Genomic DNA, 16,302 nt, shown 5'->3' on the forward strand with positions numbered 1-16,302 from the left:
GAGGCAAGAATACTGGAGTGGGTTGCCATTTCCTTCTCCAGGTGATCTTCCTGACCCAGGGATTGAACCCAAGTCTCTTGCATTGCTAGGCAGATTCTTAACCACTCAGCCATCAGGGAAGTTTTTCCTTACTATTTACACGTCACTTGGAAATTATTTCCTATGGTGTTCATTATCTTCATATATTACTGCAGGCATGAACATTACCCAGGTCCTAAACCCTAAAGACCATGCTATAATCTCCACGGGTATCAAAAAGGAATGAGTTTTATTCACAAATACCACAGTCATATGAACATGGGATGCTTTCCTTTAATATTTTGGCATAGGCATCAGAATATCAAAGACAGTATGCTGACTTCTGGAAAAACAGGCTTTCCCATGGGACATCAGATGAGTCTACTGTCATCGCCAGGTTTCCCTAGGCAAGCTTTTCTCCTCCACTGGACTACGAGCTTCATAGCTGAGTTATTCGAACTCTTGTTTCATCTTATATCTTGGTGTGCTATTTTGTTTTTCAAAAATCATATGGTCAAATGAAGAGTTTTCAGGTAAGAATTAACAGAAAAAATTAGGTGCCCTTTCAAAGCTTATAGAAAAACAGCTCCAGCATTGTGTGACGGCTCATTCAGGGCTACTTATGAATCACAATGCTGGTTTCAGTGTCATTGTATGGCTGCCCTCATGAAATAAGTAGCCTAAGGCTGGCTAGAGGCACCCAGTACTGGGAAGCTCTGCTCACCAATAGCTCTGTCATCAGTGAGACAGTCCCTCTTCACCTGTTGTCCTGTTTGCCCCACCACTGGTTTAGAACTGACGTGGGGAAGGGGTGCTCTATGCTGCTTCTCCAGACCCCAACATTTTTACTTACACTTCTGATTTTCAAATATGAATTTCCCTTTAATCAAATTGATAACGCCCTATCTTTATAGATATTTCTAAGCATCCTCTGTTTCCTTACCATTGATTTCAATTCAAGAACGGAAAAAAAAGTGGAGCAATTTCCCTGATGGTCCAGTGACTAAGACTCTTGGCTCCCAGTGCAAGGGGCCTGGGTTCGATCCCTTCTGGTCAGAGAACTAGATCCCACATGCTGCAACTAAGAGTTCACATGTCTCAACTAAAGATGCCATGAGCCGCAACTAAGACCCAGAGCGGCGAAATAAATAAATAAAAATATATTTTTTTAAATTTTTTAAAAAGAATGGAAAAATGGCCATGAAACAATCCTTTACCCTTAGTCCCTGGAGAGTTGGCTAACAACAGGCTCATCGCTCTGCAGACATGTCAGCATTCTTAAGACGTCAGAGTAAAACTCTCTCTCTCTAGGGAAGGTGACCTCCTAGCTCCGTCTCCAGGAACAGAGACTCTGTCCCCATGATGTCCTTATTGAATAGGACCTAGTGCAGTTCAGCAGAAAGGGGAGGACGTGGAGGTACAAAGAGGTATGTGCTCAAAACCAGCTGTGCTGAGTTCATGCTAGATTCTCTGAACAAGTCGTTACAATTCACCCTATGCCTTCTCTGCTTATTTCTGACTCAAGGATGATATCATCAGCTCCGATTGGCATGTAAGGAGTTGAGGTCATGTGCCACATTTTCTCAGTTCTAAGATTCACTGCTTTCACATTGTTTCTCCTAAAATAGGTGGATTCCCTACAACCCATGTGTATATTAAGAGCGTGCTTATTTTCCTCCCAAAGCTTTAGAAACAATGTCTGCGGTGGATGGTACAATTCGCCTGAGCTCAGAAGTGCCTGCCAAAGGGTATTAGGTCTCCCACTGCACGGTGGGCCTGGGATTGCTGAGAAGGCTGGGGGACAGCCTGAGAGGGCTCCTCACCCCGAGTCCTCGTCCCAGTAGTAATGGCTGCGGCCAGGATGGCTCTGCTCCACTTTGTCCATCTGCGAGGTCTTCACGAAGATGCCCGTCTTGGACGTCTGCTTCAGCAGGCGATTGTGGACGTCCGAGAGGATGGAGAAGGTGGTGCCCTGGGGGTAGCAGAGCCCCACTCGGATCCAGTCATCCCTAGAACGGGAAGCACAGTCATCAGGTGACGAGTAAGGATGTCCCAGTCATGGGGCCTCTTCGATGTGCACTGGACAAAGACCCACGCATTCTCCATCGAACGGCATGCCCACTTTTCAGTGCGGAGTTTTGAAAGAACTGTTGGTCATGATTGGGTCACACAGTGTTCAAGGACAGAGGGAGAAATGATGACTGGAATGGATGATGGCAGTGGGTCAGTGAGGTGTCCCCAGGGTCTGCACTGTGTGTTCTATGTGAAACATTGGCTAGGAAAAATAAAAAGACCTTCTTTCAACAGGGCTAGGAGCTTACCTAGTGGCTCAGATGGTAAAGAATCTGCCTGCAATGCAGGAGGCCTGGGTTCAATCACTGGGTCAAGAAGATTCCCTGGAGAGGGGAATGGCCACCCACTCCAGTATTCTTGCCTGGAGAATTCCATGGACAGAGGAGCCTGCTGGGCCACAGTCCAGCGGGTTGCAAAGGGTCGGACAAGACTGAGCAACTAACACTTTCACTTTTTCACTTCAGTAGGGCTGGAGTAAAAAAAACCAGGGTCTGAAAGATCTGGATTCAGCCCCTTCCTGGTTCAGCCTGATTGTGGGGCCCATCTCATCTCTCTGGGTCTTCTTTTCTGCATCTGATAAATGTCTGTCTCATGGGAATATTGTGCCAAGTTAATGATGTTCATGCACAGAAGATGCATGATATAAACAAATACATGAAGCCCTCTCCAGATGCCCTCAGCTTCACCCCTTCACCATGCAGAGTCTCATCTCTCTCTGTAAAATGGGAATGCCAGAGATTTTTGCCATATATTGAGCACTTTGTAAGGCCAGGTTCTTGGGGAAACGCCTGCCGTACACTCTCACACTCCATCCTCACTACAACTCTGCAAAGTAACACTACGTAGGCTCATCTCCTAGATGAAAAAAAGAACTGAGTCTCTGAGGGTCAGACACCCTGTGCAAGGTCATCCACGCCCGGAACAGGACCTCAGCCCGGGTCTTCTGCCTTTTAACCACTAGGTGACGTCAAGTCCTCTAGGTGCATCCTCCTGCAGGGGTGATGTGGGCTAGCCTGGGATTCTGTGAGCAGTAAGCCCAGGACTTTGAAACGAGTCCCTGTTATCACCACAGCTTTGAGTGGGGCCAGGGCAGCTGTCCCCAGGTCACCTTGCTCCTGTGAGGCCCCCACTCACTTGTTGAAGTTGATGAGCCAGATGGTGAGCTCAGAGGGAGCGGTCTGGTCCCAGTGGATGGTGTAGCCCTTCTGCAGAGTGATGACTGGCTGGTATTGCTGGTAATGCGTGCTCCTGGTCAGGGCCCCCTCCAGGTAGAGAGGGTGGTTGGGGAAGTCATTCTTGATGATCTTCATCCGCAGATTACTGGTCTTGTAGGCCTGAATGTACATCTTTTAGAGCCCAAAAAGGAAACACACAACGGGGCAATTACAAGGGGTCATCCCGGGAGCGTCTGGTTAACATCTGAGCACAGAGTACACTTTCACAAGCACTTGCTCTTCACAGAGCCCTTTTTAGAAAGCTTGAATGAGAGAAGGCCAAATAAGGGGGCATCTCTTTCTGCTGGTGAATGCGGCCCCAGCCAGTCAACCCTCTCCGTTCATCTTCAAAAAAGTGCTCTGTTGAGGGGAAACCAATGGGAACTTGGGGAGTGTCTGCTTAATTGTCAGAGAGCAAATTGGGAGGAAAGTCAGGGGGGTCAGGAAGGAGGAGGAGGGGAGAGAGGATTTTCACACTTCTGCTGCAGAAGCAACTCCCCTGTAACCAGCTACTGTCCTGTCTGCATTTGAGAAAGAGCCTGGCCTGTGGCCGACTTCTCCCTCTCATCCTCGGTGTCTGGCTCGAGTGGCCAGTCCCTGTGGCTATCGGTACACATCGGTTGACCAATGGTGTCTCATTTCCGAGGCAAACATGCAAGCAAGACTGTTAGCTGCTGAGTCCAAGGGACAGAAAAGCCTGACTACTTGGTTTAAAGGAGTCACCCTTGGTTTAAAACACCACGTCCTGATAGAGAACAGACTTGTGGCTGCCAAAAGGGGGAGGGAGGAGGGAGAAGGATGAATTGGACGTCTAGGGTTGATAGATGCAAACTGTGATATTTAGAATGGATAAACAAGAGGGTCCCCATGTATAGCCCAGGAAACTAGATTCAATAGCCTGTGATAAACCATAATGGAAAAGAGAACCTAAAAAGAAAGTATATATGAGTATAACTGAGTCACTTTACAGCAGAGATTGGCACAACCTTGTAAATCAACTGTGCTGTTGTTTAGTCGCTAAGTTGTGTTGAACTCTTTTGTGACCCCATGGACTGTAGCCCACCAGGCTCCTCTGTCCATGGGATTTCCCAGGCAAGAATACTGGAGTACGTTGCTATTTCCTTCTCCAGGGGATCTTCCCGATCCAGGGATTGAACCCGAGTCTCCTGCACTGGCAGGAATATATATATATTTTTTTAATCACTGAGCCACCTGGTGGGTGGTAGTGGTTTAGTCATTAAGTTGTATCTGACTGTCACGACCTTATGGACTGTAGCTTACCAGGCTCCTCTGGTAAGAGGATACCCCAGGCAAGAATACTGGAGTGGGTTGCCATTCCTTCTCCCCGAGCCACCTGAGAAGCCCCCCAAATCAACTATATACTTCAATTTTAAAAACCCATTAAAAAACAAACAACACCACATCCAGAACTCCCCTGGTGGCCCAGTGGCTAAGAATCTACCTTCCAATGAAGGTGATACAGGTCTGATCCCCTATTGGGGAAATAAAATCCCACATGGCAGAAAACAACTAAGCCAATGCCCCACAGCTACCCAACCTTCATGCTCTAGAGCCCGTGCTCTGCAACTAGAGAAGCCCCTGTGCACAACCAGAGAAAGACTGCATGCTGCGACAAAGATCCAGTACAACCAAGAAATAAAATGAAACACCGTGTCCTGTTTTAGGATCTGTCCCATGTCCATCAGGTGACATCCCTGTGGCTGTGGCCAAGAAGAAACATCACATCAAGATTCAGTAACGTTGTGCCTTTGGAAAGAAGGAGTTCTCTTCCTTTCTGCTTGTATCACATGTAAAATGGGAAGAGGAACTTCAACCCTGCCCTAACAGAGTGGCCATGAGTCTAAGCGTTTAAAGGTATTGCATCTTAAAGCCTGTGGTAAGCTGTAAAGTGGAGGAAGGATATTATTATTATTTTTTAGTGTTTACATGTTCTTTTCCCATCCTTTTATGTTTTTAATTTATTTTTAATTGGAGGATAATTGCTTTATGATATTGTGATGGTTTCTGTCATACATCAATATGGATCAGCCATAGGTATACGTATGTCCCCTCTCTTAAACCTCCCTCCCGTGTCCCAGCCCACCCCTCCCCTCTAGGTTTTCACAGAGTACCGGGTTGAGCTCCCTGCATGAAACTGCAAATTCCCACTGGCTATCTCTTTTACATATGGTAGCGTATATGTTTCAATGCTACTCTCTCAATGCATCCCACCCTCTCTGGAAAGGAGAATATTAATAGTAATTAACCAGTAGCGAATTCCGATAACCTCCAAGCTCTGTCAGCCCTTTTCCACAGAAGATGAGCAATGTATCGGGAAGAAAGTGTGGGAAGGAAGCTCAAGATCAAGGCTCCTTCCACATGGGATGTGTCGGCCCTGAATCAGGGATACTCTCACTTTCAGAGTGTGGCTGCAAGGCCTAAGGGTCTGGTCACCCTTTAATTATGTGGGTCATAACTCCCGTCCATCAGCTCCCTTCCGACCACACTTCCCTTCTGAGCTGCCCTGGACCATGACGTCACCTGCTCACTCCCGGAGCGTCAAACCCCTTGTCCTGCCCACCCACGCAGCAGCCCCTGGGCCTGGACCATTCCACTGGTCCGCCTCCCCTGCAGGGCGCTGGGGTGTGCCTGAGGAAGTCTCGCAGTGGGGAGCGGGGTGCCCCTCCAGGCTCCATTAGCCGTCTCCACTGGGTTTGTAGCATGGCCTGACACTCCTTCCACATGCCTCTGTCAGCATTTCCCAGTCTCTGTGGCACCTCTTTCCAGCCTGATCGCTCTCTGCAGACGCCGGCTCAGGCCCACTCTCTACCTCTTCAGTGCATCACCTCCCCTTCTACTGCGGAAAGAAACGCCCTGGACCTCCCTGATCCTGGCCCCTTCTTCCTCTGTGCCCTTCTCCTGCTGACGCCAGCCCCTCCTGCCTCTGCGGGCATCTGTTCCCGGCACAGCCCCGCCCCCGGGGCCCCTCGCCCCACCATGGCCCTTTCCCTAGCTCCCTGCCCTGTCTCTCCCCGGATGTCAAGCCACCTTACCACCTTTAGCACTTCTCGTTTCTTTCTTTTTTGATGTTAGTTCCCCGACCAGGGAATGAACCCGGGCCCTTGGCGGTGAGAGTGCAGAGTGTTCACCACTGGACCTCTAGGAAGTCCCCCCTTAGCTCTCTTCTAATGCCCACCCTGGGTGCTGACGTCCACAGTGGTGATAACTGCCTGCCTGTGGGGTGGTGGTGAAGACTTCCTCACTCCTACGTGTTCCTACCCCCACTGGGACCCCCAGGCTTACCACCCTCCTCATCTTACAGCTCTTTGTTTCCGTGGTGACTCGTTCCTTCTGCTCATCCAGTCCTGGTTATTCCTCTGCATAACATCAATGTAGTCACCGATATTTTCACACTACCGGCACTTTCCTTGTCTGCTGCCCATGTGGCCACTGGGCGCTGGAAATGTGGGCAGTGTGGTTGAGGCCCCAGATTTTAAATTTCACTTTAATTAATTTAAATTTCAAAAGTGGTATAAGAGAGTTTTCCCTGAAACACAGCTTTATTGTTTTGGTAGGACTAGCTTTGACTTTAACTGTAGAAAATTTGAATGCAAACTGAAGGGGCTACAAGCATAAAATATGCAGAGAATTTTGAAGACTTGGGACAGGAAAAAAAATGAATGTAAAATGCCTCATTAATCATTTTTTATGCTGATTACATGTTGAGATGATAGCATTTTGAATATATTGAGTTAAATAGAGTCTATTATTAGAATAGATTTTACTCATTTATTTTTCCTTTTTAACGTAACTCCTGGAACATTTGAGCTCATGTGCCTGAATTATATTTCTGGTGGAGAGGACTGGTGAGGCACTTACATGCTCACTAAGAGAGTTCAACTATTATCCTGATTTTACATATAAGAAAACAGAGGCTTCAGGAGTTTAGATAACTTGCCCAAGGTCACACAGTAAGTGCAGGAGCCTAACCTCTGCTTACAAAGTGTTTTCACTTGGGCTTTTTGAAAATCCTATTGGGTGGGGAGAAAAAATAAAAAAGAATAAAGAATGGCACAATTTCATTCCTCTTTATGACTGAGTATTCTTTAATTGTGTATATGTACCACGTCTTCTTTATCCATTCCTCTGTTGGTGGACACTTAGATTGCTTCCATGTCCTGACTACTGTAAATAGTGCTGCAATGAACACTGGGGTGCATGTATCTTTTTGAATTCTGGTTTTCTCCACTTATATGCCCAGGAGTGGGACTTCTGGGTCATACAGTAGTTCTATTTTTAGTTTTTTGAGGAACCTCCATACTGTTCTCTGTAGTGGCTGTACCAATTTACATTCCCACCAACAGAGCAAGAGGGTTCCCTTTTCTCCATACCCTCTTCAGCATTTATTGTTTGTAGATTTTTTGGTGATGAATTGGGAGAGTGGGATTGACATATATACACTATGTATAAAATAGATAACTATTGAGAACCTACTGTAAGCACAGGAGGCTCTATTTGATGCTCTGTAGTGACTAAAATGGGAAGAAAATCTAAAAAAGAGCGGATATGTGTATACGTACAGTGACTCACTCTGCTGTACGTCAGAAGCTAAGACGACACTGTAAAGTGACTGTACTCTGATAAAATTTTTAAACAAGATACAGAAGAAGCGTATGGGGCTTTCCTGGTGGCTCAGTGGTAAAGAATCTGCCTGCCAACGCAGGGCACACGGGTTTGATCCCTGGTCTGGGAATATCCCGGAAGAACTAAGCCTGTGAGCCACAACCACTGAAGCCTGCCCTCTGGAGCCCGTGCTCCGCAACAAGAGAAGCCACCGTAGTGAGAAGCCTGGGCACCCCAGCCAGAGAGCAGCCCCTGCTTGCCGCAACTAGAGAAGAGCTGTGTACAGCAACAGAGACCCAGCGCAGCCAAAAACAAATAAATAAATAAAATGATTTTTTCAAAAAGAAGAAGCCCATGTCTCTTTCTGGCCTGGCTCAATGCTCATCCTACGAGTAGATAGCAGTGACCCCGAGGAGGCGCACCCCGCTTCCCCACCCACCTGTGCATAGCGCCCGCTGCAGATGGCGCCTCTCCAGTCCGGAACATTGATGCAGTCTGGGTGCCGGACCAGCCAGTTGTCATTCTTGGTGAGGTAGGAGCCGGGGTACTCGGACACAGAGCCATCCACATCATGGAACACTGACGTCTTATCCCCGTCCATGTCCAGCTGGTTGAACCAGGGCCCGGGCTCCCCAAAGAAAACTCTGGAAGTAATCTAAACAGAAACCAGGAAAGTGAGGCTGGACCAGAAGGTGGAGGGTGGGGAGTAGTGGCCATCGGCAGGCCAGGGTGAAGTTCCTGATTTCTGCTGATGCTACCAACAAGCCAAAGCAGAGAGGCTCCGGGGCAGTGCAGGAAACCACATGGCTGACCCTTCAGACGGAGCCAGAAAGACAACCAGACGTCTGCTGTGCTTCGACCCCCAGGCCCAGCATGCGGTTTTGGCCTCTACTTACTGGAGGGCTGGCTGCTGTGTGCAACCCCAGAGAATACTATGACACGTGGCTCAAAAGACTGCAGGGGGCGAGGAGGTGGGCAGAGTGTGTGTGTGACGGAGACAGAGAGGAGATGAGATTGAGGTGGTGGTGAGTGTTTGCATGAGAAAGTATTACATACATAAAACAAACACACACACACGTCAGGTGGATATGTGTGAGGCGAGGATGTGTATGTGAGTGTGTGTGGGTGAGTGTGTGTGTGAGTGTACACTGTTGTAGGAAGGCAGTCTTTCAACATGAGCCCTTGGAGAGTTCCATGACTGACCTCTTTCAGGCCTCCAGTGGCCTGAGTAAAGAAATTAAGTAACTTGAGTTTCACATCTTTTCCCTCAGCTGCCAGGAACTGGGCAGACCGGCAAAGGGCAGGAGCAGAAGGAGGAGAGGGGGGAGGTCTGGGAATGCTGTAACCCAGAGAAAATGTACCCGGAGCCCTGGACCTGCCCGTCTCAGGGGTAGCCCTCCATCTTGACCACCTCACCCCTGGCTCCTAATTTGCTGCCGTCCAGGGCCAGGAGGGCCCTGTTTATGTTTCAGTCTCCAGGAGAGATTAAACAGAGCTTCTTCTGCAAAAATTCCTTCGGAAACTGCTGTTTTTTTGTGTTTTTTGTTTTTTAGATTAATTGTGCCAACTGAAGTGGCCCAGTCACCAGACTCCAGGGGTTGAACCCAAGAACCTTGGAGGAACAGAGCTTCAGAACTCTGAGGGCAGCGGAAAGTTCCTGCCAAGGCTGGGTGGGTTTTGAGCAGGCTGAGGGCAGGCGGGCATTCACCCAGACTTGACCTGTGGGGCAACCTCCGCTTGTACTTTTCCAGTTTGGCTGCAGACAGACCTGAGACATGGCCTGACCTGCTTGGAGGAGGATGTTCAACCCCTGTGGTGGTGGCAATGGCTCAGACTCCAGGCCCCCAGGGACTCGTGAATCACTGGCCGAGTCTGGGTTTGCTGGGAGCCCGCCCCGGGTCAGGGGGGAGGCCCACTCACCGGGACATCCTCAAAGGCAATATTGGTAACGTTGTTGTGGGGGCAGCTCTGCCAGGCATTGTTCAGACGGAAGGCCAGGGCGCTGGTGTGCCGGCCCTCCAGGGCTGCGAACTTGCGGAAAGTGCAGTTCTGGATGTTGATGGGGCCGTCATAGAACTGAATGCCTCGGATGGGAAAATTCCTGTGGAGTGAAGAGAGTCAGCTGTCAGGGTGATGGCCATGTGGTGCCGCCATGGATTTTGCACCCTCCAAGGTGGATGGTAATGATGGGTAAGTCATTCCTCATTCCTACTCCACCTCCCAAAACTGCCCCTATAACATAACATGATTGATTCATTAATTCATTCACTAAGAAAGCATTTACGGGCACAGTATGCATGCATCTGCGCTCAGTTGTATCCGACTCTTTATGACCCCATGGACTATATAGGCCGCCAGGCTCCTCTGTCCATGGGATTCTCCAGGCAAGAATACTGGAGTAAGGAGCCATTCTCTTCTCCATGCGATCTTCCTGACCCAGGCATGGAACCCACATCTCCTGCATTGCCAGGCAGATTCTTTACTGATGAGCCACCAGTACACAAGAATAAATGATTGCTGGATAAATTATTAGATGGATGGATGGATGTCTAATTGTTGGCTTGAGGTTTGGGGGATGTTCTGCACAGACATTTCCCCAAATCTTTCCATCCTATCAAGAGTCATCAGATAAATATGGTGAATATTCTTGGAGAGTGCCAATATTAATATCATGTCCCTTGGGAGAGTACAGCCATTAGTCATTATCCCCTTAGTCTTAGTTGCTATAACAATTTAATTAGATTAAGACCCAGATGAGTTTCCTCTCTGTGAATAAGCCTTTTGACAGACAGTGTGCTGGGTTTGGGAAACAAGGGAGAGGGAGGGCACAGAATGGAAGGTGATAGTGAAATGGAAGAGTAACTTCAATGTGATGTTTCCAGCACCCTTAGAAGAGAGGGCAGGACCCACGGGGAGGGCAAGCCTGTGAATTGGCAGAGGACCTCAAGAAAGCCCTGGTGCCCCTCCTGGGTAGGGGAAGATGGAGTAAGAGGCAAAAGGCTTGGAGCTGGAGGTAGGAGAGGCTGTGGGAGAACTAGTGACTCAGAAATTCTGCCTCAGGTCCAGCAGGGGGACACAAGATGCCACTCTCCTTTGCCACAGACTCCTGAACAGGGTGTGGAAAACAGGCTTATGATGGCTGAGCTGATCCATCTTGGGCCTGGCCCTGAATCTAGACTTGCTCATTCTTCAAGCCTGATTTTTATGTTTTTACTGGTATCTCTACTTCAGGGGGTCTTCCCTGGTGGCTCAGTGGTAAAAAATCCACATGCCAATGCAGGAGACATGGGTTCGAGCCCTCGGAGGGAAAGATCCCCTGGAGAAGGGAATGGCAACACACTCCAGTATTCTTGTCTGAGAAATCCCATGGAAAGAGGAGGCTGGCGGGCTACAGTCCATGGGGCTGCAAAGAGTTGGACATGACAGAGCGACTAAACAACAGCAATAACTACTTTGGGCCAGGACCCTCTCTTTCCATAAACATAAAGAAGGAAGGGCAGAAGGAAGGAAAACAAAGCAGAAAAGGGTGTCTGCCCATGGGGAGAGGCCATATTTCAGCTGTCCCCATCTCCAGAGCTGGGCTCCCCTCATCCAGACATGTTCCCCCAAGGAAGGGCCTGGTCACGCCAGTCTTGGCAACACGCCTTCAGGACACTGTCTGCCAAGGACTTCTGGAATTTCTGTATCTTTCTGTTTGTAATTGATTAATGTCATTGCCTTGAATCGTGTTCTCATGGAGCAGCTCCGTGCATTTTTCCATTTAAGGTATTTTAGGGGCAGCCCATTCTGACTAGCTCTATATTTAAACTGTGAGCTTACTCTACGCTGGGACCCCAACCCAGGCCTATACAGGAGGGATCCCCCACAATTTGGTTCGCACAGTCCTGGGCTCCTGCTCTCAAACGTAGTTGGAGGAACCTGCCCAAGTCTGACCAAGCTGTCAGGCCTCCATAAACAAACTCACCTCTGGAAGTCATCATGACATTCTGGCCCTGGGAGGCTGGGAACCCTCAGTGTGTAAACTCAAATACACAGACCCAGAGTTGCTCATAAAAATGATCTGAAGGGATTGCTACATCTCTTAGGCTAGACAGAAACAAGGGCTTCTAGATCGCTCGTGCCCAAGGAGACTGTGGGTCTGTCCTCACAATCTTTACAAAGATGCCCATCCCTCTAGGGCTGGGGGCTTAGGCCTGGGTCCCACCTGTAGGAGCAGGAAGGATAAATTCCTGAGAAAGAGTAGAAGGCTTGGGGGCGGGGCAGGAAGGGTTGATCTTAGCCCTCTGCTGCTTGTGGCTCAGCGGCTTCCTCTCTGGCTTGATTTCACGTCTGAGCAGAAACACCATCCTCACCGCTGACTCAGCCTGCAGCTTTCCGAGGAATTAAGCGAGTCCCTCTGCTCTGCTAGCTCATCACCTCTCCAAGTGACCACCGCCCCCCGCCGCCCCACCACCTGGTTATCATCCAGCGATAGAGAGCCTCTGACCCCCTCCCCAGGACAGCTGTGCTACTCTGCTGTTTAACAGACCTGATGGCTAGAAAATTCTTTCCCGCACAAAACCGATTCTGACCCTTAGGCACACATAGGGTGAGTTTCATCTTCTAAGTGCATGACAGGTTGTGTGACAGCATCTCCCGTGCTGTTCCCCCAAGTCTGGTCCCATCTTCTGCTTGAAGATCCCCATCTCTATGTGACGTGACTCTGGGCTGTATGGCCCTCTGGGTTACTCCCCTTCAAGTGCTTAGGGCTGACTATCCTCACACCTCTGTCAGGGGTGGGTGAGATGCTCCAAGTGAGTGGACTGTCCAAGGAGAAAAGAAGCCAGGGTCACCCATCCTGGACACTAAATTCCCATGACGTGGCTCAGAACCACATTATATGTTTTGACAGCTGTGCCCTGCTGTTGACTCCCTTTCAACAGTTTTTTTACTTTTCTCTCTCTCATTCTAGATTTCACCCCTCTGCTGGTTAATTGCAATTGTTTCCATGATTTCTCTGACCAGTAGAGGACAGAGGAATTCACAGTCAACAGGTAGAGATCACATACTAGCATCTTTCCTTCCCCTGCTGTCATTTAGGTTAAGCCACAAGTCCCTTGGACAGCAGGGAGATCAAATCAGTCAATCTTAAAGGAAATCAACCCTGAATATTCATTGGAAGAACTGATGCTGAAGCTCCAATACTTTGGCCACCTGACATGATGAACTGATTCACTGGCAAACTCCAGGAGATAGGGAAGGATAAGAGAGCCTGGCGTGCTGTAGTACATGAGGTTGCAAAGAATCGGACACAACTTCATGACTGAACAACAACAGGCAGAACAAGGAAGCTGCCATGCTTGCAAACCTACTGGCCTATGGGGAGAGTCCTTCCACTGTGGTCCAAGCCACCGGGACCCCAGATCCTGTTGTCCATCATCTCTGTGCCAACGTTGCCACTCTCGCCAACAAATAAGCTGTTCTTGATCTCCTGCTTAGAGCCATCATCATAGGGGAAGGTTCCACCACTGCAGAGAGAAGGTGTCTGAGATGAGATGTCTGGAGACAGCATCCCACAGGGGTCAGGGGCAATGACCACTGCTCTTACCTGGCCAAGGTCAGGCCGATGCCATTGTCAGCAAACCTGGGGACAAGAGCAGACAGTCAGACAAGAGCATCTCAGACTTAACACACATAAAAGAGAGGAGCTATCATGCATCTAAGCCTGTTCAATGTCCCACATGAGCATTTTCAGTGAAGTCCTCACTGTAATTCCTCCTCCTCTGGATGTGTGTGTGTGTTCATATGCTCAGTTATATCCAACTCTTTGTGACTCCATGGACTGCAGCCTGCTGGCCTCCTATGTCCATGGGATTCTGCAGGCAAGAATACTTGAGTGGGTAGCCATGCCCTCCTTCAGGGGACCTTTCTGACCTAGGGATCAAATGTGCATCTCTCAAGTCTCCTGCTTTGGCAGGTGGGTTCATTACCACTAGCGCCACCAGGGAAGCCCATGTCTCCTTTAAATCAATCACAATAAAATTGGGAAATACATTTATTTCCCACGTATAGTTTCTGGTGTCCCTTTTATTTTGCCAAGCGGCATGTGGGATCTTAGTTCCCTGACCAGGGATCAAAGCCATGTCCCATGCATTGCAAGGCAGAGTCTTAACCCCTGGAACACCAGGGAAGTCCATGGTCTCTCACTTTTAACAACAAATGCAGACCAGGAGGACATTTTCCACTTCTCCTTTAGAGAAAACCCCAACTCAGCTGCCTGTCCCTCTGGTTCTTGTCCAGTGTGGCCATAGCTGTCCACGGGGACCTTCGATCAGAGCTCGGGGTCCGTGTCTTCTTCCTCTGGGCTTGGAGTCTGATGTGCTGCTATTTCAAGTTCCAGTTCAACTGCTCACCTTGCAGGAAATACACTCAACAGAGCGTCAGTGTACCATGTCTAAGATGGACATGAGGGTTTATATCTCTGAGAAACATGGTAAGAAATAAATGCGACTAGGGATCCAGCACACAGGAGGTGCCTAGAATGTGCTGGTTTCCTTCTTCCTTCCTTCCTCCTGCTGACTGGTGATATGACTGACTTTGTGACCTAGAGCCAAGCCCAGTGACTATTTGGGGGCAATCATGACCCACAGCCACTGATATGGTGGACAGAAGCCACATGCTGCCTCTAGCAGGCTTTCTGGGTCACTGCCTGCTGCCCTTCCATGTCCCTGCCTGGCTGGGCAACCAGAAGGTCAAACATTGGTCTGTCTGGACTCTTCGGTCTTGCTCGTGTCTGTCTCCCACCCGGGGGAGGTGGGGAGGAACATGGTCTCCATCCTGTGCCCATGCCTCACTCACCTGCAGCTGTCCAACCACACGTCCCCGCCACGCAGCCAGGCCCCGTGATCTTGGTTCTTGTAGGCAGTAAAGTGTTTGATGATGGCTGGCTCCCGGGGCTTCAGTGGGTCGGCGTCCTGGTGGGGGCTGTATCTGGAACATACCGTGGGGAGGCACAGGTGACCGAATTGTTGGGGAAGGGGTCCTCTTGAACTGACTGCCCTTCTGGGTGGTGGTGAGCTTCTCTCTGCTTACGGTGCCCAGAAGACTCGGGCTAAAGAGCGATCAATCCACCCAGGCTGGGCTCTGCAATGAGCTTTCTGAGCCTGACGCCAAAGTCAGAGGTCTTATCTTCAGGCACCAGCCCCGTTCAGCCTACAGACATGTCGCTTCTCTTGTTCATCATTGCCTTGAGGACTGCTCCCCCCAACCCTGGCCCTAAGGTGGGGTCAAAGCCCTGGAGAAAGTTCAGACTGCCAGTCCTAAACCTGGCACTTGATGCAGACCAGGAAGGGGAGTCTGAGATGCCCTGCTCTCTACTCCCCAGGGAGTAACCCTGACCTTGTGCCTTTTCTGGGCTGCAACATCTTAGCCACCAAATGGAGCACTGAGCCTGGATGTTCCTGACATCCAGGCCAGCAAAAGTCTTCCACTGGGAGGATCATGTCACTGGTGTTGCCTACTCTTGACAGAGACCAAGCACCTTGGTTTGTTTAAAGGATACTGATTTTCCTAACTACCTGGAGGTTTGGACAGCATATTTTAAAAGCAGCTCCTGGCCTTGGGCTGAGCTCCAGATGTATGAATAGGTACAACCTCAATGTTTCTGCCTATTAAATTGATGGCAAAATTCCTCCCTTCTTTTCTCTTCTCTTCACCTTTTGTATCCCAGCCCTGTCAACTTATTGAAAAGCAGATATTGGATTTTGCTGATTTTTCTAGAAACCTCTTGAAATTTCTTTTTCCTTACAACTATTGAAGCCTTGACCCTGACTCAGATTTGGCCCCACTCGGTTTTCCCATAAAGTAACCCCAGCAGCGAGCTCCATGCACAGGACACAGAACATGCCAAAAGATACTTGAAGGATGAATGAATGAGTGGATGAAGGGAATAGGGCTGAGTCTAGAGGTCCCCATGGAGTGCATGGACTCCCCAAGGTTGATTACCTGGCAGAGATGATGGAGAGGAAGGGCCGCTTGTCTTTGGCAGAGGCTTGGGTGGTTTTGACCCCGTTGTCTATGATCATGCCAGCCTGGGGAGAGGGGACATTTAGGGACACATTATTGTGGACCACAGGCTGCAGGCATCTTCTCACACCCAGCCTCATGGTATACTCTTGAATGCTCTAGTAAAACCAGCTTTGCTCTCAGAATGTATTAATAGAGATAGGGGGGTCTGCAGTGAGGGAGGTGAAGAACATGGATTGCTCTGCATGGCTCAAGTCAAATCTGGAATAAGGTGTTGTCTCTGAGGTATAGATGAGGATGCTGAGGTTTAGATGGGGTTAAGTATCTTGTCCAAGGACATACAGCTAAGTCCATTATCAGAACTCACACT

The 16,302-nt window shown here is 49.2% G+C and overlaps 1 protein-coding gene across 3 annotated transcripts in view; it reads right to left on the reverse strand.

The window, feature by feature from the left end:
* LOC122454886 (cell migration inducing hyaluronidase 1) overlaps positions 1–16,302 on the reverse strand; it is a 160,839-nt gene that overhangs the window by 12,231 nt on the left and 132,306 nt on the right. For all 3 annotated transcript variants that reach the window (XM_043489572.1, XM_043489573.1, XM_043489571.1), the window contains exons 17-24: positions 15,912–15,997; positions 14,766–14,897; positions 13,516–13,551; positions 13,280–13,435; positions 9,849–10,029; positions 8,368–8,583; positions 3,226–3,437; positions 1,842–2,027 (exon numbers count right to left, since the gene is read on the reverse strand). In XM_043489572.1, coding sequence (XP_043345507.1) covers positions 1,842–2,027; positions 3,226–3,437; positions 8,368–8,583; positions 9,849–10,029; positions 13,280–13,435; positions 13,516–13,551; positions 14,766–14,897; positions 15,912–15,997 — 1,205 coding nt within the window. The remainder of the gene's footprint in view (positions 1–1,841; positions 2,028–3,225; positions 3,438–8,367; positions 8,584–9,848; positions 10,030–13,279; positions 13,436–13,515; positions 13,552–14,765; positions 14,898–15,911; positions 15,998–16,302) is intronic.

Source organism: Cervus canadensis, chromosome 17, assembly GCF_019320065.1.
Source record: "Cervus canadensis isolate Bull #8, Minnesota chromosome 17, ASM1932006v1, whole genome shotgun sequence".
In the NCBI taxonomy this organism is placed as follows: Eukaryota; Metazoa; Chordata; class Mammalia; order Artiodactyla; family Cervidae; genus Cervus; species Cervus canadensis.